Source organism: Cydia splendana, chromosome 1, assembly GCF_910591565.1.
Source record: "Cydia splendana chromosome 1, ilCydSple1.2, whole genome shotgun sequence".
Classification (NCBI taxonomy): Eukaryota; Metazoa; Arthropoda; class Insecta; order Lepidoptera; family Tortricidae; genus Cydia; species Cydia splendana.
In genome coordinates, this window is record NC_085960.1 from 31,323,538 (window position 1) to 31,348,941 (window position 25,404).

The 25,404-nt window shown below is 39.4% G+C and overlaps 2 protein-coding genes across 2 annotated transcripts in view; both read left to right on the forward strand.

Moving 5' to 3' along the window:
* The window catches only part of LOC134793350 (cadherin-related tumor suppressor), a 153,548-nt gene extending 129,737 nt beyond the window's left edge, over window positions 1-23,811 (forward strand). The window contains exons 4-9 of the mRNA XM_063764908.1: window positions 3,584-3,785; window positions 12,090-12,277; window positions 13,880-14,302; window positions 14,409-14,910; window positions 15,033-20,394; window positions 20,618-23,811. Of these exons, the coding sequence (XP_063620978.1) occupies window positions 3,584-3,785; window positions 12,090-12,277; window positions 13,880-14,302; window positions 14,409-14,910; window positions 15,033-20,394; window positions 20,618-23,225 (9,285 nt within the window). The 3' untranslated portion in view covers window positions 23,226-23,811. The remainder of the gene's footprint in view (window positions 1-3,583; window positions 3,786-12,089; window positions 12,278-13,879; window positions 14,303-14,408; window positions 14,911-15,032; window positions 20,395-20,617) is intronic.
* Window positions 1-25,404, forward strand: part of LOC134793230 (lysine-specific demethylase 5-like) — a 317,932-nt gene that overhangs the window by 206,500 nt on the left and 86,028 nt on the right. The window lies entirely within an intron of this gene.

The following is a 25,404-nucleotide window of genomic DNA, read 5'->3' on the forward strand; positions in this document are numbered from 1 at the left end:
AAGCTCTTAGAGCATTTAATAACCGGAGTCGCCTTTAAGAGCTTACCCCTCTGCCGAAAACCTTGCACAACTGTGCAAACTTTTGTATGGACCGACGTTTATCTGACATGGCTATTTGTACGTTACGTACAAATCATGTACAAATAGCCATACATTTGACGTGCCCCTCCCCCGCAAAAATCGGCAGACTGTTTTGTACAGAAAATGACAGCCACGGCGTCTCCAGTTACTAAATACTCAAAGTCTAAGCTACTCGACGTTTCGAAGCAGCAAGATTGATACAAAACATTTTTACATCAACATAACACAAATCGGTCGTAGCATTTCTCGGCTAAAAATACTTCACACGTCCCGCAAATTCGAACGCTAAAATACTCATTATGTACCTATTATTACTACGAGTACCTAGACACTTAAAAGTTTATTTTTAAAGTACACATGTCTGATTTAGTCTCCGCTCGAGGCTTATTGCGGTCCAAAGAATTATCTAAGCATAGATCTACAAGAGGGCGTTGACCGGACAACTTATATTGGACGTGATGTATAAGTAGCACAGATATGTCGGACAAAAGCCTGTCGCATTTGCTTTTGATCAGTTCTTATGCACTTGTTCATTATAAAATGTATAAATGGAACGTATGTAAGTTGGAATGTATATAAATGATTCTTAATAGAATAAATAAGTACTTAAATACCTCCATATAAAATTGCACGATAATTGGGAGCTACAAAAGTACGAGTAGGTAGGGAAGGGATCGACATTCGACGCGAGAGGTATAAACTCACCAGCTTTTTATTTAGTTATAATTATATAAATACAACTTTATTTAAATTCTTACATATTACTTATATTAGAAGAATACCATATTATCATAGTTTGACGTATTTCAAACCGATTCAAAGTTCTTACCTGTAACATTTGCCATAGCCGCTCTATGAGGGATGCATACCTAAATACAAAAATGCCATTAATATAATAAGACAAGTTAAAAATATACCTATATATTATTTTGTTTTTCCTACTTGAAACCGCACAATTACCTCGTAAAACATTACCCGAGCTATTTGCCGGTATGCCTTTTGGGTATAAAAGTAAAAAAAGTTTATAAAAAATATATTGCACGATGCGTAAACCCCTGCGCGTAGGCAATTCGGAAACGAAGGACGTCCATGCCCCCGAGCGTGTTTTAATTCACCATGTATAAAATAGATTCATAAAACTGTACACAATTTTGACGTTTACTTCCATAGCCACAGCGTTTAAAATTGAACAACACTAACTGGACAGGTTGCCGCTCCTGGACCTGTTGTATATCCAAACGACATCGACGTCGCATTTTATATTGATATTTTTAAGACTGCATATTTTATGATGATTTCATTCAGATCACATATATAGTCATTGTTTTGACTGCACTTATTGTTAAATATACAAGTACTAAGTACTATTAATGCGCTAATTTAATATCCTATTTCCATATTCGTCCAGCAGGCGTTATTATGGCCACTCTTATCTCACTTTCAGATAGGTACCGCGCGTTTAGATATACGGCTCGATTCGGAAAATGAATTAGATTTCTACTAGACTTCAACAAGTTACGATTACGGATATTAATTTAAAGATATTTGTAAGATAGATAAGTATGTCAAATTTAACGTTTCCGCGATTCTGGAGGTCCTCTTGAACGATTTCGACAAGTTATGACTTAGATATCCAAGTCACATCTAGTCGATATCTAATGTAGATCTAGTTGATCTCTAAATCGTCTCAAGATCTTGTGATTATCTCGAAATCCGAATAGGCCTGATAAACGCTATATCTTAACGCGCGGTATCAATAAGAGCTCTATAACGTATACCTCATACAATAAGTTGCCATCAAAGAATCTCTTCTCATTATCCAGCTATCGTAAAGAGCCGTCTGTGTTTAATTAGATATAATCACCTATTGAAACGCAGATGCCTTGAAACGTATCGCAAAATAAGTTATCCGCCCGTCAGACTGACTTACAAACCCGACTTTCAACAAAAAGGATACTTCTAGAATATTTTAATAGTTACTATTGAAACACTAAAAAACTCGTTCCATTGTTTGTTAAATTTATCTCCACGTTTCGTCAGTTGGCCTTTCTCGGCGCTGGAGCGCGCGGGCCGCAAGGGCGCAAGTCGCGGCGCGGCCGAGCCGTCGCCGGAGACTCATCAAGTCGGCCAAGCTCGCTAATTAATAAAAACAATTCGGGGTACACTCGTTCTGTCGACCGCCCGCCAATTCCGCGTACCCCGCTAGAGAGCTGCTAATTTCATCCAGGTACAGTTTTTTCCCGTCGCGCATCATATTCGGCATTTGCCCGCTCGATCCACCATCGAAATTAAGGCTCAAACAATGTCAGACAAAGCAGCCGTCTGCAAAACATCCGCGAGCCGGATTCCGCGAGCACGAACCGTTTTTTAAACGGCCAACTCAGTTCACGATCCGAGAATGAAGGAGCTTGTCATAGCTGGGAGGTTTCGGTGTCGTACTATGTATAATGAAAAATCGACATTACTTTCTCGACCTCATATCTCACTTTTGCGTTATTTAGAAATGTACTTTATTTTGCATAGGGCAAGGTTGCTTTTACAACGGTATTTATAGGTAAAATGAGATGTTGAAAAAGTAAACAGTGGAAATCTGAATGCCAGCGACGTCCGTGAAATGTTACAGCAGCGCTTTATTGCTGTGTGGTTTTTGATATAAATTACGCTATTAAATACTTGTAATTGTCCACATTTATGGTGTTATGCCGGTTATGGGTAAAATACAACTGGACGTTACGATGTCGTTTCGTCAATATTTACAAATCACGTTGTAAATTGCACGGCGTCACGTTATGTCAGTCACAACACCATGTAATACCGCAATACCATACCATACCGTATCGTATGTTGTGGCCATTCCATTTTTATACTTGGTTCTAGCAAATTATACTAACTCTGGTGTTTGTTTATGCTTAAACTACTTAAATGCAACATTTAATTCGAAAACCACATAACAACAAAGATCTTAACTACTTAAATTTAAAAAGCCTTCAAAAATATTAGAGACAATTATGCTGAGAATTTTCGGAATTTTAGTTTTTGACATCACGCGCTTCTGTAGCTTGTGCTTCGTTATTCGGAATTTGAAGCATTTGAGCCATTTTAAACACGCAGCTTGCATTGTTTTATTACTAGCTTTAATAGTAGTATTGGCCATTTTCCAAATCTATAGTTACTTAGGTAACTATCAGACCTGAACAATGATAATACAGTGTAAACTCTATAGTAAGTAACTTAGTGTACACTCAAGGGACTGGACGTTTTTTGACGCTATAGAGAGTTTTCGTTATACAGAGAGAAATTAATATGAAAGTAAAGCAACTAAAGCCAACAAATGTCGACGTTATAGGGAGTGAATCGTTATATTAAGTGACGTTATATGGAGTTTACACTGAATACCTATTGGTTTTCGCACAGGTTTTGTCCACTGCTTATCCCCCACAGTTAAACCTAAAACCAACCTTAACCTGCACCTTTATTTAAGCTTCAATCTTCCATTTTCCAGACGCAGCACTATATCCTGGTAACTCAGGCCGTGGACAATGGTCGGCCCTCGCTCTCGGGCACCGTGACGGTGTACATCAACGTGGTGGACCTCAATGACAACGCGCCGGTCTTCGACCCCATGAGCTTCTCCAATGAGATCCCTGAGGACGTTCCTATCGGCACTTCTGTTGTTACTATCAGTGCTACGGATTTAGATTCGGGTATGTTGAGAAATTTTATGTATGTGATGAGTTTCTTTGCAAAAATGTAATGGTTTGCAATTGAAGCGAAAATGGTTATTTCGATTGGACGTTATAACAATCAGGAAAAGTCGGAGATTTGTGTAATTTTTTTAATACCACATCGTTGGCAAACAATAATAGTATCACACTTTAAACTCTCGCGTATTGTACACATATTTAATTACACCAACGGGTCTACCGCGATATAATTTCATTGTTTTTACCTTTAATTCCGACGTTTCAGCTGAGTTGCACCAGCTGAAACGTCAGCAGTTGTACCGTGTACAATAAACATTAAACTTTAACGGGTAGCTGCAATTTCTTTGTCTTCCCCGAAAATTTTTATAGACAAGACTAATTTCGGGTAGTTTAGTGGTGTTTTATTAATATCTCCGTTGACATTTGTTGGAACGTCAGTCCAAAGAGTAAAGTAAGTATATAGGTAAAGAGAGCCCTCTTGAAGCATTTTAGGGTCGTTCTCTCATTTCGTGCAAATCGGTGATGTTCTCTCGATTTGTAAATTTTCTTTTAAATGGTAAATTTTTGGGTTTTCATGCATTGTGGATTCATTTATTGACACTTTTATGCTAAAGGCACCTTCGTAACCTTATTCCTTTTCTTTTAATAAGACTGGTGGTAATGAACTACGCGCTGGTAATGAAATGGGCATGGATGGTAATTTTATCAGTGGAGGGTAATGAAACAAACTTATGAAATCGCAATAAAAAAACTTCAGTTAACGAAAATTAACACCATTAATATAATGAACAACATTGAAATCACGTGTCTTAAGCGCGGTGCAGACGATCAAGCCGACTTAACAAATACTCCGGCTTGACAATCGCGACTTATGATTTACCACCTAGCTTGTAGCGATTGTCAAGCACAATTTACGTGATTGAAGACGTATTTCTTGTACTGTTTATTTATTTAATGATTACACAGCACTACATCAGTCTTGTCACCAACACACTGAGAAACTACATACTTTAATTTAAAATTAACATCCAAATACACTCGACTGCCAATCCATCCACCGTAGCTCCATAAACTCGCAAAATCTCAAGCACTCATGAGTCAACAGGAGATGCACCAGGAGAAGCCTAAGGGTTATATTTCTAATGTCCGGTACAAAAAGTCTTACAAGCCTCTCTACTAGTTCAAGGCAGCCAGAGTCTCCACGAAAAGCCCAACAAGCTAAAAGTAGTAGGCTTAAGTTGTGCCTCACCTCCAAAGAAATGAAGCCCAGGGTTCCTAAAATAAATATTTTTTGGTAATACATCCTAAGGAAATTCTTTTGGACCTTTTCCAATAGTAGAATGTACGTTGACTCGTAAGGGATCCAGGCTAATGCTGACGCCTCCGACTTGCTTCTGACTAGAACATTGTAAAAAACTTTTATGGGGCAAGGGTCATGGAATTATTTGACGTTGCAAGTGACAAAGCCTAATCTACTGAAGCTACAGTACCAAGTGCTTTGATATGGTCGTGAAATGTTAGCCGCGTATCGAATATGACCGCAAGATCTTATTATTACGACTCTTGTTATTACAAGAGTCTATTGATCTAAGAGTCTATTGGCTCAGGTCCAAGAAAAAATTGAGCATGTGTAGGAAATAGGGCTTGATTAAAACTACACACTTGACACTTAGCCGCATTGAAAGTCAGTTTGTTATCACGACTCCATTGGAACAGAGATGAAACATCCTCCTGCAGCAACTTACAATCCTCCTCCTTCTCAACTCAATATACCAATTTAAGATCGTCAGCGTAGAGTAGACAACGAGCGTTATGGATAACCGAGGGCAGGTCATTGACCATTATTCCAAAAAGGAAAGGCCCCAAGATTGAATCTTGGCTGTCACCAGAACGAGTATGGTACGGATCTGGTACGAAGTGATCATGCTGGTCGTTGCATACTGCGGTTGATCACGCAGATAACTGGCAAAAATGTTAAGCAAATGTGGATTGAACCCAATATAGCGTCTAGTTTGTGTAGGAATACATCGTTACCCACACGATTGAAGGCTTTTCGGAAATCATAATACAGGACGTCTATCAGGATATCAATGTCCAGATGCTCTGAGATGGTGTCAACCAAGGTCAGGTTAGTTTTCACAGACCGTTTCGCTCTGAAACCATGCTGAGTGTTGCACAGGAATAATGGTTTCACTTGTTTCGACAACGTGCCATGGATTATGGACTCAAACAGCTTTGCTAAAGCTGAAAGAAAAGAATACCTTGACTTTGGGATCGCTCTTACCCGTGAAATCTTCCAATGGTGAGGATATGTACTTGTGGAGAGTAGGTACCAGATTAAGCATGGAGTGTATTGGACCATTCAAATGCTCTAAACACCCCTTTAAGATATATGCAGGTACCTAAGTAGTCTGGACCAACAGCATAGAAGCCCGAAAAACTTACTTTGGTGTTAAGACCCCTTATGCAGGTATCTAAGGAATCTGGATCAACAGCATAGAAGCCCGAAAAACTTACTTTGGAGTTAAGACCCCTTAAAGGAAGTACAGAGCGTGCATAGCCTTCGGACACGTACCGCGTGTGTGGAGGATGGTAAAGGTAACGTACTTGCCTAAACCAGGCAAAGCAGATTACACAGAAGCCAAATCATACAGGCCTATAAGTCTGTCATCATTTTTCCTCAAAACACTGGAGAAACTGGTAGACAGACACATAAGGGATGGTCCTCTTAAGAGGCATCCGCTGCACCAATTGCAGTGTGCGTATCAGCCGGGTAAATCGACTGAAACGGCACTACACCTGGTGACAACCAGAGCGGAACAGGCGATAGAGAACAAAGAACTATGTCTGGCCACTTTTATAGACGTGGAGGGGGCATTTGACCGCACCACGTATCAGGCAATCAATATTGCAGCATCTAAACATGGCATAGAACCAACAATCTGTAGATGGATTGGTACTATGCTAAATAGCCGACTAATAAAATCCTCCCTTATGGGAGATGAAATATTAGCTACGGCTACGAAGGGTTGTCCACAGGGTGGGGTTCTCTCACCAACTCTCTGGAGTCTGGTAGTTAACTCACTGTTGGAAGAACTAAACAAAGGCCCAATACACACGGTAGGGTACGCAGATGATTTAGTGATTCTTGTAAACGGGAAATTCCCGGGAACAGTATCGGAAATCATGAATAAATCACTGAAGCAAGTGGAAAGATGGTGCAACTGTCATCAACTCTCCATAAACCCAGGCAAAACAGTGGTAATACCGTTTACCAGGAAAAAGACCCTTAATGGCATAAAGCAGCTGAAGCTTTATGGAAGGGTACCGGAAATGTCCAATGAAGTGAAATATCTAGGCGTTACACTAGATAAAGAGCTGAACTGGAGAAAGCATGTCGAACTAACAACCACCAAGGCACTTAGAGTGTTTGGAATGTGTAGATCGGCTTATGGCAAAACGTGGGGTCTAAACCCAAAGGTACTAAGATGGATCTATACCATGATGGTAAGACCTATCATCTTGTACGGATGCCTGGCATGGTGGCCAAGGACACTAAAGAGCACATGCAGGGATGCCCTTATGAAAATACAAAGAACGGCATGCATGGCTATTACTGGCGCGTTTAGAACGACGCCAACAGCGGCGATGGAGGTACTGCTAGACCTCTCGCCGCTACACCTAGTGATACAATCTGAGGCGCGGAAATCGCTACACAGGTTGACCCTAACAGGCCTCTGGAGCGATAGCAAGCCAAAGACCAAACACACAAACATGGAATGCGACAATTTCATGAAAAGGATTACGAACATGGGCTGCGATAAGATGCAACCCAAGTTTATGTTCCATAAGAATTTTAACGTTAAAATTCCAACAAGGGCTGAGTGGACCGAAGGTCTTGAAGCACCAATCTCTGATGAAAACGACATTATATGGTACACAGATGGGTCTAAGACAGAATCTGGTACGGGGGCAGGCATTTATGCAAATGACTTTAGTAGTAGTATAAGCATGGGCAATTACGCCACTGTCTTCCAAGCCGAGACATTCGCTATAATTGCCTGTGTGCATGAGAATATAGTTAGGCGAACCCAAGGGAAGAATATCTATATACTCAGCGACAGTCAGGCCGCTCTCAAAGCGCTCGAAGCTCCCAGAGTGGACTCTAGACTGGTATATAATGGCGTCCAAGCTCTGAACCAGCTTGGAAGGCAAAACAGGGTGCAACTGGTATGGATCCCAGGGCACGAGGGATTCATAGGCAATGAAAATGCAGATGAACTCGCCAGAGCCGGATCTGTAAGTAACCTTATAGGTCCGGAACCATTCGTGGGGCTCTCACAGGGAACCACCACAACGGCTATTAAAGACCATACCAAGACCAAACACCAGGAAGAATGGGATAGTCTGACGGGTCTAAAGCATGCAAAACTCTTTATGCAAGGAATAGACTCCGGCTGGAGCAAAAAGCTTTGGAAACTTAGCAAAAGACAACTCCAAATCATAACGGGGGTGTTTACTGGCCATTACGGGGTCAAAGGATTTCTGGCCAAGATGGGACACTCTGACAACACCGATTGTCGTATGTGTGGCGAAGAGGAAGAGACAGTAAGACACTTAATGTGTGAATGTCACGCCCTCGCCAGACAAAGAATGAAGGACTTTGGAGCAGGATACCTGGAACCAAAGGACTTTAAAACGCTACCCATGAGCTCCATCATCCGACACATGGATATGGTGGGAAAAGCTCTTGAGTAGTTGACGGATCTCTTCTAGGGGGTAACTGCACAAAAGATCCCTATGGGTCGAAGTGTATCCGCAAGGGCCCCCGAAAACAATAAGATAAGATAAGATAAGATAAGATAAGACCCCTTACATTTTGGTAAATTAGATCCAGTGAAGGTTTCAAATCAGGATTCCGAACTAAGCATTACTGGTTTTTGTCTGACTCCCATTGACGTTGGATTTACGAAATGACCACGATTATCGGGCTACATAGTTGGAAATAAACAGGATTCATACATTGTCGAGGGTACTCCTATTTTGAAAGTCTTGGAGTCCCCTTTGAGCTTAAGTTCATCGACAGTGCACCATGAATAACAGCAGATATGCCCCTATGTCCTCTGATCCTCAAGCTATATTCCACAGATGGATGAACTTGCGATGGTCCACCGCCCTGAGAGGGATTTTACACCGCTTTTTACTGCTGGTATCATTTTTCTGAGATTTATCACGAACGGATTGGGAATTGTCGCTTTTGACGGCGGAGGCACTATTATTGCTTATCGGCCTGTGTTTATGTTTCTGTAGTTTCTGCCCTTTATTCCAAACATTTGCCCCGTTCTCTACCTTATCGTCGACAGGTATCAGATGATTCCAACTCACTTAGTCTCTTAGTAACGTGTCAAATTTCTCAGCACAGTCCTTGAGTGCGGTCTGGTATTATATGTAGAGCGGCAGATTATGTTAATCTACTGCGCTCTAGTTAAATCCAAAAAATCACCAGTGGGCTCCTCTATATATTAATACATACCGTTTTAAATGCTTATACCAACATTCTATTTATAATAACTTAACCCTCTTTCCATTAAGTGCATACTGCCTCAAATACTTCATTACCTTCTAAATTCGTTCATTACCTTCCCTGGCAAAATTGGAAGGAAAAGAAATGAATGAAACAGATATGAATGAAGTTTTGGAAGTTTTCGTCACCTAGGTCGGTTGATATCAGACCTTGATTTTGCAGAATAAGCCACACGAAAGGCAACCCTAAAATACATCAATTAGGTATAATTTTAATAATGTACAATTGGTACTTACTGTATAAATCACTAGATGGCGATGAAGATTTATCTGAACCACACTCCTTCCCGACACGAGAGAACGTAGGTATTTTCGTCAAAAGCAACATACGGACGATCGCTGTGGTAGCACGCGGCCAACTGACTGACGAACAATGTGTTGTATCCGCGGGAAGTGCTATATACCCTTGCTATATAGCAAAAAATAGCTAATCCATTTCTCGCGTCGGTAATGAAGAAATTGCTTGGACCATCACTTATAAGGCTGTATAGTTTTATTGTTAATTTCTTAGCGTATAATATTATAGGATATAAAACATAACTAAATTACTTGTTTACTGAACCAACAACAAGTTTTCTATTTTTAGTATATTAAGGTTCAAATGGAGGTCAAAGTTTAACTTCACGCGTTACATGCAGAGAGGAATGAAAATAGTGGGGTTAATTGTAAATATAAAGAAAATAACCACCTTTTTAGAATTGTTCATGGCGGGCCAATATACTTTAGGTCCTATGTTACAACCTTGCATTAACAGATATTCGAAAACACCATCACATTTTTGGTAAATTGCAAATAATACCGATTTGCACGAAATGCGAGAATGACCCTTTATGGAAACTCATTTGAAAGCGCCATCTTTGATTGTCCCCCGAAACTAAGTATGTATGTGTGCGTGCACAACTACATATGCATCCATACGTGTACTTTCGTCCCACATAATATTAGGTCTACTTGGTCGGTTTACAAGTCCATTTTTGTTTGGTTTCTTGTAACAAATAACTTTAATTGTTTACAAGAAAATAAACAAAAAATGTACTTGTAAACCGCCCAAGAAGACCTAACATTATGTGGAAAAGGTTAATGTTATCAATAATGGAATAAAAAAACAGAATATTAAAGTAAAATGTTTATTGCTTTAATTTTGTTGATAGCGTAAGTAATTAAATAAGTGCAGGGAAAATAGTAACAGAGACAACAGAGTAAGTGTACTCGTAAACTTGTTCTCTTTACCTCTCGTGCTTATATCGAGGTCAAAACATGCGAAATATTCCAAAATTAGTAGTGTATAGAGAGATTAAAAAAGTGGAATCTTGACCGTTGCAGAGTCACGAGAAGCGAGCAAACTTTGCTGCCGAGAGTAATACATAGCACTTTAAACTCTCGCGTTTTGTACACATATTTAATTACACAAACGGGTCTACCGCGATATAATTTCATTGTTTTTACCTTTAATTCCGACGTTTCAGCTGAGTTGAGTAGACCCGTTTGTGTAATTAAATATGAGAGTAATACATGTTTTACACCACATTATCGCTAGGAAAGTACAATTTTAGGTAAACAATAGAAAAGAAAGCGTGAGGTAAAAAAGCATTCACACACAAGAAAATACATATTAATAAGAAAATAACACAGAACACAAAATAACAAACACAATACACAACACATAAATCAGCGAATGCAGAGAACTGGAATTACTTCTCAACGACAAGGCGGAGCAACAGAGATACAACTCAACGCACTTTCTGGGGGTTTTCACAACAGGGCATGTGTTTTCATTCGGGCTATAATCGAATTTCCTCCAGAATCATAACGAATAAAATGGCTCAACCATCACTAAAATATTTTAAATTTAGGTACCCTCTTCCAGTGACAGCAAAAAAATTGCATGTCTTGGCATGGTCTTGGCGATTATGCATGTGTTGCCAGCATAAACAAACAGCATAATTAATCACATTTTAAATAAATTCTTATTTTGTCGCAAAATTAATTGAAAATTATAATAATTACAAATATTAATTCGTACTTATTTTAATTTAAATATTAATGCCACTAAAATTATATCAATTTTATAGTGACATCTGGTGACGTAGTTTGTGTAATCGGAAGTCAACTAATGTTGTCGGGAGCAAGATATAGAAGTCGCCTGTATCTTTACTGACGTTAACTACATTCCTAGTGTCCCCCCCCCCCCCCCTGCGTCAGTCTTTCCGTGACCACAGCTGGTGCAACTCAGCTGAAACGTCGGAATTAAAGGTAAAAACAATGAAATTATATCGCGGTAGAGGTCGTTGGTGTAATTAAATATGAATAATAGTAGGTATCATTTGTCAGATAATTCACCAAGGATATTACAATTTATGGATCTAAACTGATACTTTATACTTTCATGCGTATCTAAGCAGGAAAATTTAAAGTAAGTAAAATTAGGATATGCATAGACAAATAATTTACATATAAACGATTCAGATAGGCTCGCTGAAATAGGTACTTCCAGGCTTAAACCAATTTTATTAACTTGAAAAATATTACATAACATAGGTACTTATTTAAATATGAACTGGAGAAAACGTAAACAAAGACATAATAATGTCCAATTGTCCACATGCGACCTATAATTTGTGACAGTTTTCAGTTTTGATTTCAATAAATCATTATTTATGCATCCTTTTGTTTTGTTTGTCTCGGAAGCGCGAAATAAATATCGTTATGTACAATTTCCAGGATTAAACGGCAAGTTGACCTACAATATCACATCAGGAGATGACGCACAGGACTTCGTTATCGCTCCGAACGGGACGATGTACACCGCACGGGCGCTGGACCGGGAGACGCTGCCCATCTACTACCTCGTTGTAACTGCGAAGGACTCGGCGCGCCCGCCCGAGCCGCAGCTGTCGTCTACCGTGCAGGTACCTACAATATCACATCAGGAGACGACGCACAGGACTTCGTCATCGCTCCGAACGGGACGATGTACACCGCACGGGCGCTGGACCGGGAGACGCTGCCCATCTACTACCTCGTTGTGACTGCGAAGGACTCGGCGCGCCCGCCCGAGCCGCAGCTGTCGTCTACCGTGCAGGTACCTACAATATCACATCAGGAGACGACGCACAGGACTTCGTCATCGCTCCGAACGGGACGATGTACACCGCACGGGCGCTGGATCGGGAGACGCTGCCCATCTACTACCTCGTTGTGACTGAGAAGGACTCGGCGCGCCCGCCCGAGCCGCAGCTGTCGTCTACCGTGCAGGTACCTACATTATCTGTATTATCTGTCTTCAAAAAAGTTTACTGATTATTTGTAAATTTTATTGCAAAGCAACAAGGTCTACCAATAGCCAGTTAGCTGTAATAAGATATAACAACGGCTTAACCCAGTAACTATCAGAAACATTATCGTTTAAACCACTCTCCAAAAAATATGGTTGTCTGTAAAGTCGGTTTACGGACGATAATTTTGCGTGATAACGTCATAAAAAAACATTGATGAAAAATTGCATACTTTGGCCGTAAAGTTACCATGGAGATCTGTCCACAACGTGACACTTTTTCGTGCATGCTACCGGTGTTCATCGATTTATAAGACGTTATCACGTCAAAATATATTAACTAAGTTATTATCTATTTCCCTGTTTGGGAGCTACGGACCTATGCGATTTCTGTTATTTGTGTGGTTTGTTAGTGATTATGATCCCCTCGTCGATCTTTCCTATTTTTCCATTTCTCTACCGCACCTTCGATCCTTAACTTTGAAAACACTTATCAATAGATTTCCCGTATACACGTAGTACAGGCATCATTATTCAGATTAATAGCAATGAAACAAACATAATAAAATAGATTGTTTAAGTTTGCAAATGTGTTAAAATCCTACCCACATCATTAAAACTACTCCAGATCTCACAATCACTGTGTACACAGTTCACTTGTGAAAAAACTTCAGTTTACTCTTGATCATTCGGCCTGTCCAAATGTAGCCGCGGCAATATTTGCTTTAGCGGACACGTGTTATTTTTAGTGGCACTCCTCTAACAAGCTATCACCTCTCCGAATACTATCCCTAACTTAACAAGCCCTTGTGGTTTATGGGAACAAGTCGTTTTCTTATGAAAATTATGTAAAAATGTCAAATTATTTTTTCTTTGAATAATTTCCATGCACACGAAATGATGTCAGTTAGCTTCAAGTTGAAGTAAAAGTAAAAATGTTTTATAAACTTACGTTCATTAGCTCGCATTGTTAAAGAGTGCTATTGTTAAAGAGCACAATATGCCACTGATGAGAGAGAATAAGCAGCTGTGCCTAGGCACTACGAGTACTTACAGTTCATATTCCTTCGTTTATTTTTATAAATCTTCTATTTACAGAAAAGAGATTTATCAGCTCCCCAATTTTATTTGCTGATGTATTTATTTTGTTTCTATACAAATACGCACATTATATGCAGATTTTAAAATATTTCCAAGATAAAATTATTAACTAACGTATATTTTGTGTATTTTTCAGGTCACCATACAATTAAAAGATGTCAATGATATGGCCCCAGAATTCGTTTCTGCAAATGTAATAACCATTTCCGAGAATATTCCTCTCAACACTGTCGTGATGACTGTCAAGGCTGTGGATAAAGACGAGGGAAGAAACGGATATGTTGAGTATTTTATGGCATCGGACCAAGAAGTTAATGGCTACTTTTCGTTGGGAAATGTTGATGGAATACTAAGAGCCACGGGCAAGCTTGATAGAGAACTAAAATCAAGCTATATGCTTTCTGTAACAGCTAAAGATAGGGGTGATCCTCCGAAAGTATCAAAAACGTTGATCGAAGTAAAAATTTTGGATGAAAATGATAACAGTCCTGTATTTGATCCAAAACAGTACAGTGCATCCGTACCAGAAAATGCTAGCATCGGAGCAAGTGTCTTGCAGGTATATATTTGATAAAAAATACTTGTTGATTTGCTTTAAAAATTAAGCGGTACCTTCTTAAAAAAATGATTTGCTATTGCTGAGATTTTCATTTATTTTTTTACAGGTTTCGGCTACTGATATAGATGAAGATGCTAATGGAAGAGTTAGATACTCTATAGCTTCTGGAGACGAGAACCGTGATTTCAGTATTAGCGAAGATACAGGAATTGTAAGGGTTGCTAAAAACCTTAATTTTGAAAGGAAAGCTCGTTACATTCTAACCATAAGGGCCGAAGATTGTGCGGAAGACGACGTTAAATTTGACACGGCTCAGCTGTCTATCTCAATTCAAGACATTAACGATAACCCGCCTACGTTCTTAGATTCACCGTACTTAGCGTACGTAATGGAAAATGTAATACCTCCTAATGGCGGCTATGTTATAACCATTCATGCTTATGACGCCGACTCTCCGCCGTTCAATAATCAAGTGCGCTATTTTATAAAAGAAGGTGATGCTGACCTGTTTAAAATAAATGCGTCTACTGGACAAATATCGTTGTTAAGAACACTCGATCGAGAAATACAAGATGAATACACACTATCACTCGTAGCTATGGATACAGGTAAGGGAGCGTTTACTTAAGAAAATGTAAAGTATTTTTTATTTTGTTCATTGTTGTTTCTTGTTATTTTTTTGCTGTTTTTGGTATCATATCAAATTATTGATTTATTTTGTCTTTTTCAGGTTCACCTCCTTTAACCGGGTCTGGTACAGTGAAAATAATCATACAAGATGTCAATGACAACAGTCCCATATTTGAAAGACAAAGTTACAAAACAAGAGTCAAAGAGAATTTGCCAACAGGAACTATAATACTTAGCCCAAAAGCAACAGATAAGGATATTGGAAATAATGCTAAAATTCGTTACAGCCTTCTGGGTGACAAATCTGAAAGATTTCAAATTGATGCTGGAACAGGCGTTATCTCCACTAATGCATCTTTAGACAGAGAAGAGTGGGATGTCTATTATCTAATAATAATGGCACAAGATTCATCCACGACTGATCCACGCACAGCTACGGCCAATCTTACAATTGTCGTTGACGATGAAAATGACAACACGCCAACCTTTTCTCAACCTGAATACGAAACCTACATTTCAGATCGCACTATCACGGGAGATTTTATTTTTGGTGTTAAAGCTACAGATAGCGATATAGGCTTAAACAAGAAAATAAAATATGATTTAAAAGGTGAACATCAAAATTTATTCACTATAAACAAAGAAACTGGAGTAATAAAAGCGGAGGAAAATCTTATGAAATATCGAGGCAAAAGTGGTTCAACTTTCAATTTAATAATAGTTGCTACAGATTCAGGTACTGCACCGAGACAAACCACAGCTGAATTAAAGCTCATACCCAAGTCAGTAAGAAATTTTCCAAAATTTGCGGTTACTAATAAATTAACCTTCACATTTTCGGAAGATACACCTGAAGGTGTTTTAGTTACAAGACTATCAGCATCATCACCAAAGACAGGTCCAACAGGCCTATTACAATACGCCATTGCTGGCGGCAACGTAGGTGATGCTTTGAGAGTAGAGCCAATGAGTGGAGAAGTTTTTGTCACTGGAAAAGGTCTTGATTATGAAACAATGCCTTTATATGAAGTTTGGTTTGAAGTAAGAGATTCAGATAACCCACCACTAAAGTCTTTTATAGAAATCGAAATCAAAGTAACTGATGCAAACGATAATGCTCCCGTCATTGAACAGGCACTCTACAATGCCACTGTCTTAGAAGAAGAGTCCCCTTCACAACTTGTCATTAAAATAGAAGCTCACGATGATGATTCTAATGAAAATGGTAGAATTAGTTACAGATTGGTTAATGATTATGAAGAAACATTTGAAATCGACTCTGAAAGTGGGGAAATATATACTAATATGGCTTTGGACAGAGAAACAACTCCATTTTATGAATTATTGGTAGAAGCCTACGATCATGGAACTCCTCAGTTGGTAGGAAGTTCAACAGTTATTGTAACTGTTTTAGATAAAAATGACAATCCGCCACGATTTACAAGGCTGTTTAGCGTCAACGTCACAGAAAATGCAGAAATTGGATCCTTTGTAATCAAAGTAACTAGTTCCGATTTGGACTCGGGGCCAAATGCTAATGCGACATACAGTTTTGTAGAAAACCCCGGTGGAAAGTTTGTCATCGATCCCATCAGCGGTAATGTGACTGTCGTTGGATCCTTGGACAGAGAACTACAAGACGAATACATATTAAAAGTTGCCGCTATTGACGGAGCGTGGAGATCAGAAACACCCTTGACAATAACCATACAGGACCAAAATGATAATGCTCCAGAATTTGAGTACTCCTACTACAGTTTCAACTTCCCAGAGTTACAAAAGAAGAATAGTTTTGTAGGACAAGTCATTGCAAATGATAGAGATAAACAAGGACCAAATTCTATAATATCTTATGCATTACAGCAACCTTCGGATATATTTACGATCGATCCTGCAACAGGTGAAATATTGAGCAAATATGTCCTGAGATACAAAAGAACTTCGATAAATTCTTCACCTGAAAATACTTATTCCGTGATTGTCATAGCCACAGATAATGGTAAACCCCCAATGTCATCAGAATGCTTGGTTACGATCAATGTTGTGGATGCGAATAACAATTCGCCAAAATTCCGTGACCACGAAAGATTGGTACCTGTTCCAAAGGATGCTACTTTAGGCGAAAAAATCGTCAAACTGACCGCTGAAGATAATTTGGACTTTGGAATTAACGCAGAAGTTGAATATTACGTGTCCGGAGGCAATGGGTCAACATATTTCACCATCGATAAAAGAGACGGCTGGATAATTGTCAAGAAACAATTTTATGATCTTGGTCAATATTACGACCTGAAAGTAAAAGCCGTTGATCGTGGAGTTCCTCCGCAATCAGATGAAACGTATTTGTCTTTCGTTGTAACTGGTGAGAATATGTTTGCACCTAAATTTACAGCACTAAGCTATCAAGTTATAGTACCAGAAAATGAACCAACCGGATCTTCTATACTAACAGTTAAAGCTAGCGACGATGACGAAGGTCCAAACGGAATAGTCCGATATGCTATATCATCTGGGAATTTCGGAAAATATTTTGCAGTTGATCCCGTATCAGGCACGATAAGCATTCTACGGCCACTTGATTACGACACAATTCAAGAGTATCGTTTGAATATAACTGCCAGCGATCTAGGCTTTAAGCCAAAAGAGACAACAGCTACATTGACTATTATTTTAACCGACATCAATGATAATGCTCCTCTTTTCAACCAAACTCACTATACCGCCTTTTTACCAGAAAATTCACCAGTGAATAGTTTCATTTTCACAGTGAAGGCAATTGATATAGATTCGCCAAAAAATGCAATTATTAAGTATTCAATTAAAAATAATGAAATGAAGTCTCTATTTCGTATTGATGCAAATACTGGCGAAATATTTTCAAAAGAAATATTTGATTATGAAGAAAAGTCCATGTACAAAATTGAAATAATGGCTTCAAATCCAGATACTACAATGAAAAGTATGACTGAAGTATTAGTAGAAATTACAGGCGTAAACGAATTTTATCCAAAGTTTATTCAGCCAGTATTTCACTTTGATGTATCGGAATCAGCTGAGGTTGGCACAAATGTTGGCGTTATTCAAGCAACTGATCAAGATAGCGGTGATGATGGAATAATTTACTACCTATTCGTGGGTTCTAGTAACGATAAAGGCTTCAGTATTAACTCTCAAACCGGTGTTATAAGAGTCGCTCGATACTTAGACAGAGAAACTCAAAATAGAGTAGTGTTGACAGTGCTTGCAAAAAATTCAGGAGGAATACATGGAAACGACACTGACGAAGCACAAGTAATAATATCTATACAAGATGGTAACGATCCACCCGAATTCTTGCGCCATAACTACGAGGCGGTCATTTCTGAAGGTGCAAATATAGGACACCAAGTCATACAAGTTCAAGCCCTTGACAAAGATGTTCGCCCGCAGAATAATCAGTTCAGCTTTTCAATAATTGGAGGAAATGTCAATCAAGATTTTAAAATAGACCCATTATCTGGTGAAATAGAAGTTGCACGTCAGCTGGACAGAGAGGCACTGCCCACATATTCTTTGATTGTTGGCGCAATTGATACCGGTGTTCCACCTCAAACTGGTACAGCCACAGTCACGATAACCTTAACTGACATTAATGACAATGGGCCTATATTTGATGTCGCCAACTTTAATGGCGCTGTTTTTGAAAATGAACCACCAAACACCAGCATAACAACACTCACTGCAAATGATCCCGATCTTCCACCAAACGGTGCTCCATTTTCTTATTCTATCATAGGAGGAAAACATCAAAATTTCGTTAAAGTACACAAACATACAGGAGTTATGTTAACTACAAAGAAAATAGACAGGGAACTGACTCCTTATTTAGAAATAATCATACAGATAGAAGACAGCGGAACACCCGTCATGTCATCAAATTATACAATACCTATAAAAGTGCTAGATCGTAATGATAACCCACCAACATCAAGATCAGTGCATGTACTTGTCTATGCATTTAACAATAAAGTGCCTTCTGGAAAAATTGCCGACGTTAAACCAAATGACCTAGACATTGTTGGTGACTACAAATGCAAAATTATCAAAGACTCGACATCCGACCTCACACTTTCTTTATTGTATGTCAAAAAGGGATGTGAGTTACACACAAATGCAGTGAGACCAGGCCAAGGATATTCATTTTCTGTGTCTGGTAATGATGGCATTCACAGAGATGTGGTCTCATCCGTTAGCGTGGAATACTTCTCTTTTGATAATAATACAGTAGAGCAGTCTGTAACCCTGAGAATTATTAATATGACGGCATCTCATTTCCTGACGCACTATTACAGAAGTTTACTTGAAACTCTTAAAACGGGACTCAAAAGCACAGAAAGTGTTTATTTATACAGTATCAATGAGGATGATGGTAACTTGTATCTTACAATAGCTACTAAAGGAAATCATTCAGTCTGGAAAAGAGAGCTTACAGAAAAACACTTGAAAGCCAAAGAGCGTGACATGTCAAAGTTATTAAAGAGTCAAATAATAGTATCTTACATGCCGTGTTCTTTCCACGAATGTCAAAATAATGGTATTTGCTTCGATTCAATAAAAGTTTTAGACCAAACTAAAATAACAGAAAGTGCCGCTTTGATTCTTTCGTCGCCTTTAGTGCGGCACGAGTTCACTTGTCATTGCACGGAAGGATTTATGGGCGACAAATGTGAAAAACGACAAGATCCGTGCTCTCCAAACCCATGTCGCTTTGGAGGTCAATGTCGAAAACAGGGTCATGACTTTGTTTGTACATGTCAGCCTCGCCGTGAAGGCAAAACGTGTGAATTGGAAAGAGACGACTTATGTAATACAAATCCATGTAAAAATGGTGGATCTTGCAAAGAAAGTGCCGATAGAAAAACATTCTTCTGTTTGTGCCGTCCAGGTTATCGCGGGAATGAGTGTGAAGCCTTAGTGGACTCCTGCAGACCCAACCCATGCCTCAATGGTGGAATATGTATAAGCCTGAAGCCTGGATACAAGTGCAGTTGCACAAATGGCCGTTACGGTGCTCATTGTGAAAGCTCTACTTTCGGATTTAATGAACTATCTTATATGCAATTTCCGGCCTTGGATGCTTCTACCAACGACATAACAATCATATTTGCAACTACTAAGTCTGATGCGCTGCTACTGTACAACTACGGGGCACAAACAGGCGGGAGATCCGATTTTATTGCAATTGAGCTTCTAGGAGGAACACCCGTATTTTCATTTGGAGGTGCAAGGACATCTATTGCTTCAGTTGCTATCACGGATACTAGGAAGAACTTCGCAGACGGCGGATGGTACAAGTTGACCGCAACCAGGAACGGCCGTGTTATCTCGTTGAGCGTCACTTCTTGCATAGACCATGGCGACGTTTGCATGGAATGCGAACCCGGCGACCACTCCTGCTACAACGACGAAACTGGCCAAGCAGGGTACGTATTTGATCACTTAACTCATATTTGTATTAATAGCTACCTTTTCTTGAAATTAAATATTAAAGTCCATTCCATCTTACAAACTAGTTTGAAGATATATGTGTAGTAGGTATATTATTAAAATATATAAAAAAAATATAGTGATGATAGGCAAGACCTGTGAAAGCGTTATTGATTACGGTTATTTTTTAAAATTGACGTTTTGTGTGATTGTTTTCAGGACATTAAACTTCAACAACGAACGCCTTCTCATCGGTGGTCTTCACAAAGCTGATCCAGTCCTAGAACGCCCGGGACAAATTCACACTGATGACTTTATCGGATGTATCCACAGCATATCAATAAATGGACGCTTATTAAATTTAACAAATCCCATAAAATCCCGTGGAGTTGAGCCAAATTGTGGTCGAGAAGAAAAGGGAGCTTGTTATAAAAAGGACGTGTGTGGCAACGGTGAATGCCTAGACCGATGGAAGACAAATTACTGTAAATGCAATGGCAATGTTTTATCCCCAGACTGCGGTTCGTCATTCCAGCCTATATCTGTTGGTGGTAATGGATTTGTCTACTATACAATCTCAGAAAAACATCGAAGAATGCAGCTGTTGGAGACATTCTACATAGAAGACACAGCTTGGAACAAAAAATCTAGTAGACTTTCTGAAAAACACATAAATCCAGCTAAATCACTCACGTTCTTTTTTAGAACGTATCGTAAAGAAGGCATACTATTTTATTCAGCAACTGACAAGTATTACACTTTGATTGAATTAATGGGAGGAAAAATTGTTTACACTTCAAAACAAAATACTATCGTCAATATGACACAACTGGAACAGGTAGATGTTGCTGACGGCACCTGGCACAATGTCACTTTGTTCTCTCTTGGAAGAAGTATTCGCCTTATAGTAGATGGTGCAAATGTAGGCGAAGAACTAGACGCTGCCGGGGTGCATGATTTTTTGGACCCTTATTTAACAGTAATTTCATTTGGCGGCGTAAAAACAGAATTTTTGCCCGTTACTAGCAACAACAATTTTGAAGGCTGTTTAGCAAACTTTTCAATTAATAACGAAATACAACCTTTTACTGGAAACGGAAGTATATTTAAAGAAATAATTCGTAAAGGAAAAATATTGGCTGGATGCCATAGTAGCTTCGGAGTCGGCCTAGCGCAAAATCCTGATCCTCTCAGTATCGGTATTACCCTAGTCATCGTCTTCTTTATTATTCTGATTGTTGCCATTTTAGTATCGTTCGTCGTATTCCGTCTTCGAAAGCAAAAGAAAGAAAAGGGTAACATGCCAACGGGTAAAAGCATCATGCATTCCAAACAAAACGGTGGTCCTGCTATGTTGAATGCACCGAACTTGATAGCTGGTACAAATGACAGTATGATGAGTCGAAATTTACACAGCAACGAGACAAGTCTGAACAGCTATATGTCTGATAATGCTGACATTATGCGAAACGTCGGTCATATAGTTGGCCCAGAACTACTATCTAAAAAGTACAAAGATCGTGAAATAATGAATATAGACCCGCCACGGCCACAAAGACCTGATATCATAGAGCGTGAAGTAGTGGGCAAAAGTCCTGCGCTAAGAGAAGATCATCACCCACCACCGCCACCATCTACAAATAATTCCCATCATACACATGACCACCCAAGTGGAATGGATTTGAACTCAGAGATACCTGAGCATTATGATCTCGAAAACGCCAGTTCTATTGCGCCATCGGACATAGATATTGTTTACCATTACAAGGGATTCCGAGAAGCTGCAGGTATTCGTAAATATAAAGCAACACCTCCTCCCATAGCTGGGTACCACCACAAGCACCAAACACCTCAACACAGGCATTCACCACATCATGCCGGTTACCCACCAAGAGTCCTACCACAACCGTCTCAGCCTCCGTCACAACCAAGACAACACCAAACCACACCATTAGCCCGATTGTCTCCTAGTAGTGAACTAAGCCAACAACCAAGGATACTAACTCTTCACGATATCTCAGGAAAGCCTCTACAAAGCGCATTACTCGCAACTACGTCAAGCTCAGGAGGCGTCGGTAAAGATGCTCTTCATAGCAATAGCGAACGAAGCTTGAACAGTCCGGTCATGTCTCAATTAAGTGGCCAGAGTTCATCCGCTGGGAGAAAAACGCCTAGTGCCCCACCTCAAGTTCCTCAAGTAGTTTCTGTAGGGTCGGGAGCGGTCGGTCTAACCGCAGAAGAAATAGAGAGAATGAATGCACGACAACGAACTTCAAGTCTAGTGTCAACCTTAGATGCAGTATCAAGCTCGAGCGAAGCACCTCGAGGTGGAGGGGTCGGTCATCATATGTCACACAGGCATCACTCACCACCTGTCGACAATAGAAGTTCAACCGGCTCTGACGATGAAAGTGGTAATGATAGCTTTACATGTTCAGAAGTAGAGTATGATAATAATAGTATAAATGCTGACAAGCCAGAGGATGTGAGAAGGCCCAACGTGGGTAGCAATAATTCGAAGAAGCCTATTTTACCACCTCCGTATGAAAGTTTTGATTCGTCCTTTCGGGGATCTCTCAGTACTTTGGTCGCTTCGGATGATGACCTCGCGCCGCACGTCGGGTCCGCGCTGTACCGGCAGGCTAACGGGTCGCCTGCCCCAGCTACCTTAGGTTGGGACTATCTGCTTAACTGGGGTCCGAATTTTGAAAGTATGATTGGCGTGTTTAAAGATATCGCTGAATTGCCCGACTCCGTTAACGGTCGAATATCTTCCTCTTTAAGACTTCCAAATGGCACCCCTAAGCCATCAGAAGAATACGTGTAATGTATAAATTATTATTTAAGGACATATTGTAAATAGACTGGAGTAATTTTAAGTTTTGTACAAATATTTGTTGCGATCTTGTATCAAGGTCTCTCTAGATTCAATTCTCTTGCCATATCTTGTTGATCGTTTTGTGTAATAAACTTCATGCAATTTTGTAATGTATTGAATGAATATTTTGAATGTATATATAGAATAGGAAGTCACTTTGTATATAAGAAATGAAGTTAAGTTTCTGTCTCGTTTTAATATCTAGTTTTGAGATTGTCGTCAAAAATAAATTTATAAATAAGATTGCAGACAACATCAACAGTATTTTTTGGGTTGTGTATCTGAGGCAAGCAAGCATGATTCATTACTATTTTAACCTTTCTAAAAAAATTTGGTTGTTCTAAAAGATAGTAAAATTATTTGCTGTCCTGCAATTTTATTTATTTCAAAAAATAAGTCTCTCTAAATAGTAATTTGACAATACGACTTCTGTTTAAAATTTTATCGAGCCATACTGTTAGCAAACAAAGTGCCAAATGCCTTTTTGTTTACGATGACCGACTGATTTATGTTAATATGAACAATAAAAAATAACAAATAATTAAATATTTTTTATTTATCGATATCCTGAACCTGCTATGAAATAGATTTTTAACGGAACAGTATAGGGAGCGTGCATGAACTATAGGGGGTAGCATTAGGTTAGGAGCCGTCAGATTTTTGGTGCGAGGCGTAAGGGTAACATTCCATTTCTGACCGCAGCTGCACTACTAGTACGAACGAGTCGGTGTTATTGACAATTTCCATAGTAAAATGAATGGTAGTGCTGCTGTCGTTGGAAATGGACTGTCACCTTAAATGTAAGTTTATGCTTGCGATAGAACCCATAAGATGGCAGAACCTGTTATGCACAAGAAAACATACGAGAACGGTAGACGGTAGAGCACTTGCTTTAGCAATATACAATATGTAGGTACATGTTTATGTTTCCGATTCAGGCCTCAATATGGCAGACCCTCCAACGCGCACGATCCCTATAGACGCTTGAAGCTGGCAGGAAAATCGTGTTCGTCCAACATTTAGCGTCATAATATTGAACGAAAATTGAGTTATTTTGACCAGAGGTATAGGTATTAGGTATAAGCACCGAACAAAATCAATGGAACTGAAACCCGTTTCAAAATAACTAGACTTTCGTCAATCGTATAGAACTGCGCTGCGGAACCTGAACTCCAAACCAGAGGAGATAGGATGACTCGCGTTAGACCGGGCTGTGGCCAGGCCGGACCTTCCGGAGCTTCGTTTTCTATGGAAAGAACCACATGTTTACCACGGCCCGGTCTAGCGTGAGTCATCCTTTCTTTAGGTACTGAACTAAATGGATGGAAATGAGATCTGCTGCGTTATTGATACCGTCTGGCAGTAGCCTATATATTCGAGGAACGCGTTTTTATATAAACAAACGCAAAGAAAAAATCTATCGCGATGACAGATGCTACGAAAAGTCACGTGACAATTTCATGCATTATTCTTTGGATTGGCGTTTTCTATCAACGTTTGGCATTTTGACTAGGCCCCCTGAATAGATAAGTATATACATATCTGAGATAAGTGTTTCCGAACCGTCGTTATAACAGAATTCGCCGTAAATGCCAAAACACACGCCATGAAGATAAGCTAATACTCGTATGGGCATGTTCTTTGCGTTAATTTGAAAACATTAACATATTACAATACAGACAAGACTGTGGAGTGTATTAGAATTTTAAACTTTAAATAAGTTTTTTGTTAATAATTTCATTTTTAGTTTTTATTGCTGAGTGTGAATATACTTGTCTTATGGCGTTGTTTTATCACAGAGTTCCTATGGCCGCCTCTGGCAGATCAGTTCTATCTACAGTACCTCTATGCATGATGCATCATATTGCTTTATCACACAACTAATTTAAGCCTTATCCCTTCAAGTGGCGCCAGCGAAAACGCGAAAAGTAGTCAAGTGGCGCCGCGGATTTGCGCAAAAGCAGTCACGTGGCGGGGCCCCGATGGGTGATCAGCGCAGATTAAAAGAATTTTACAAAATCGTCGATTTAAGCTTTTCTATGTTTGAAAGTATATTAAATCACATATCCTTATAATCAGCGTTAAATACGCTATTTGAATATAGCAATTAAATTATTACAATGTTTAT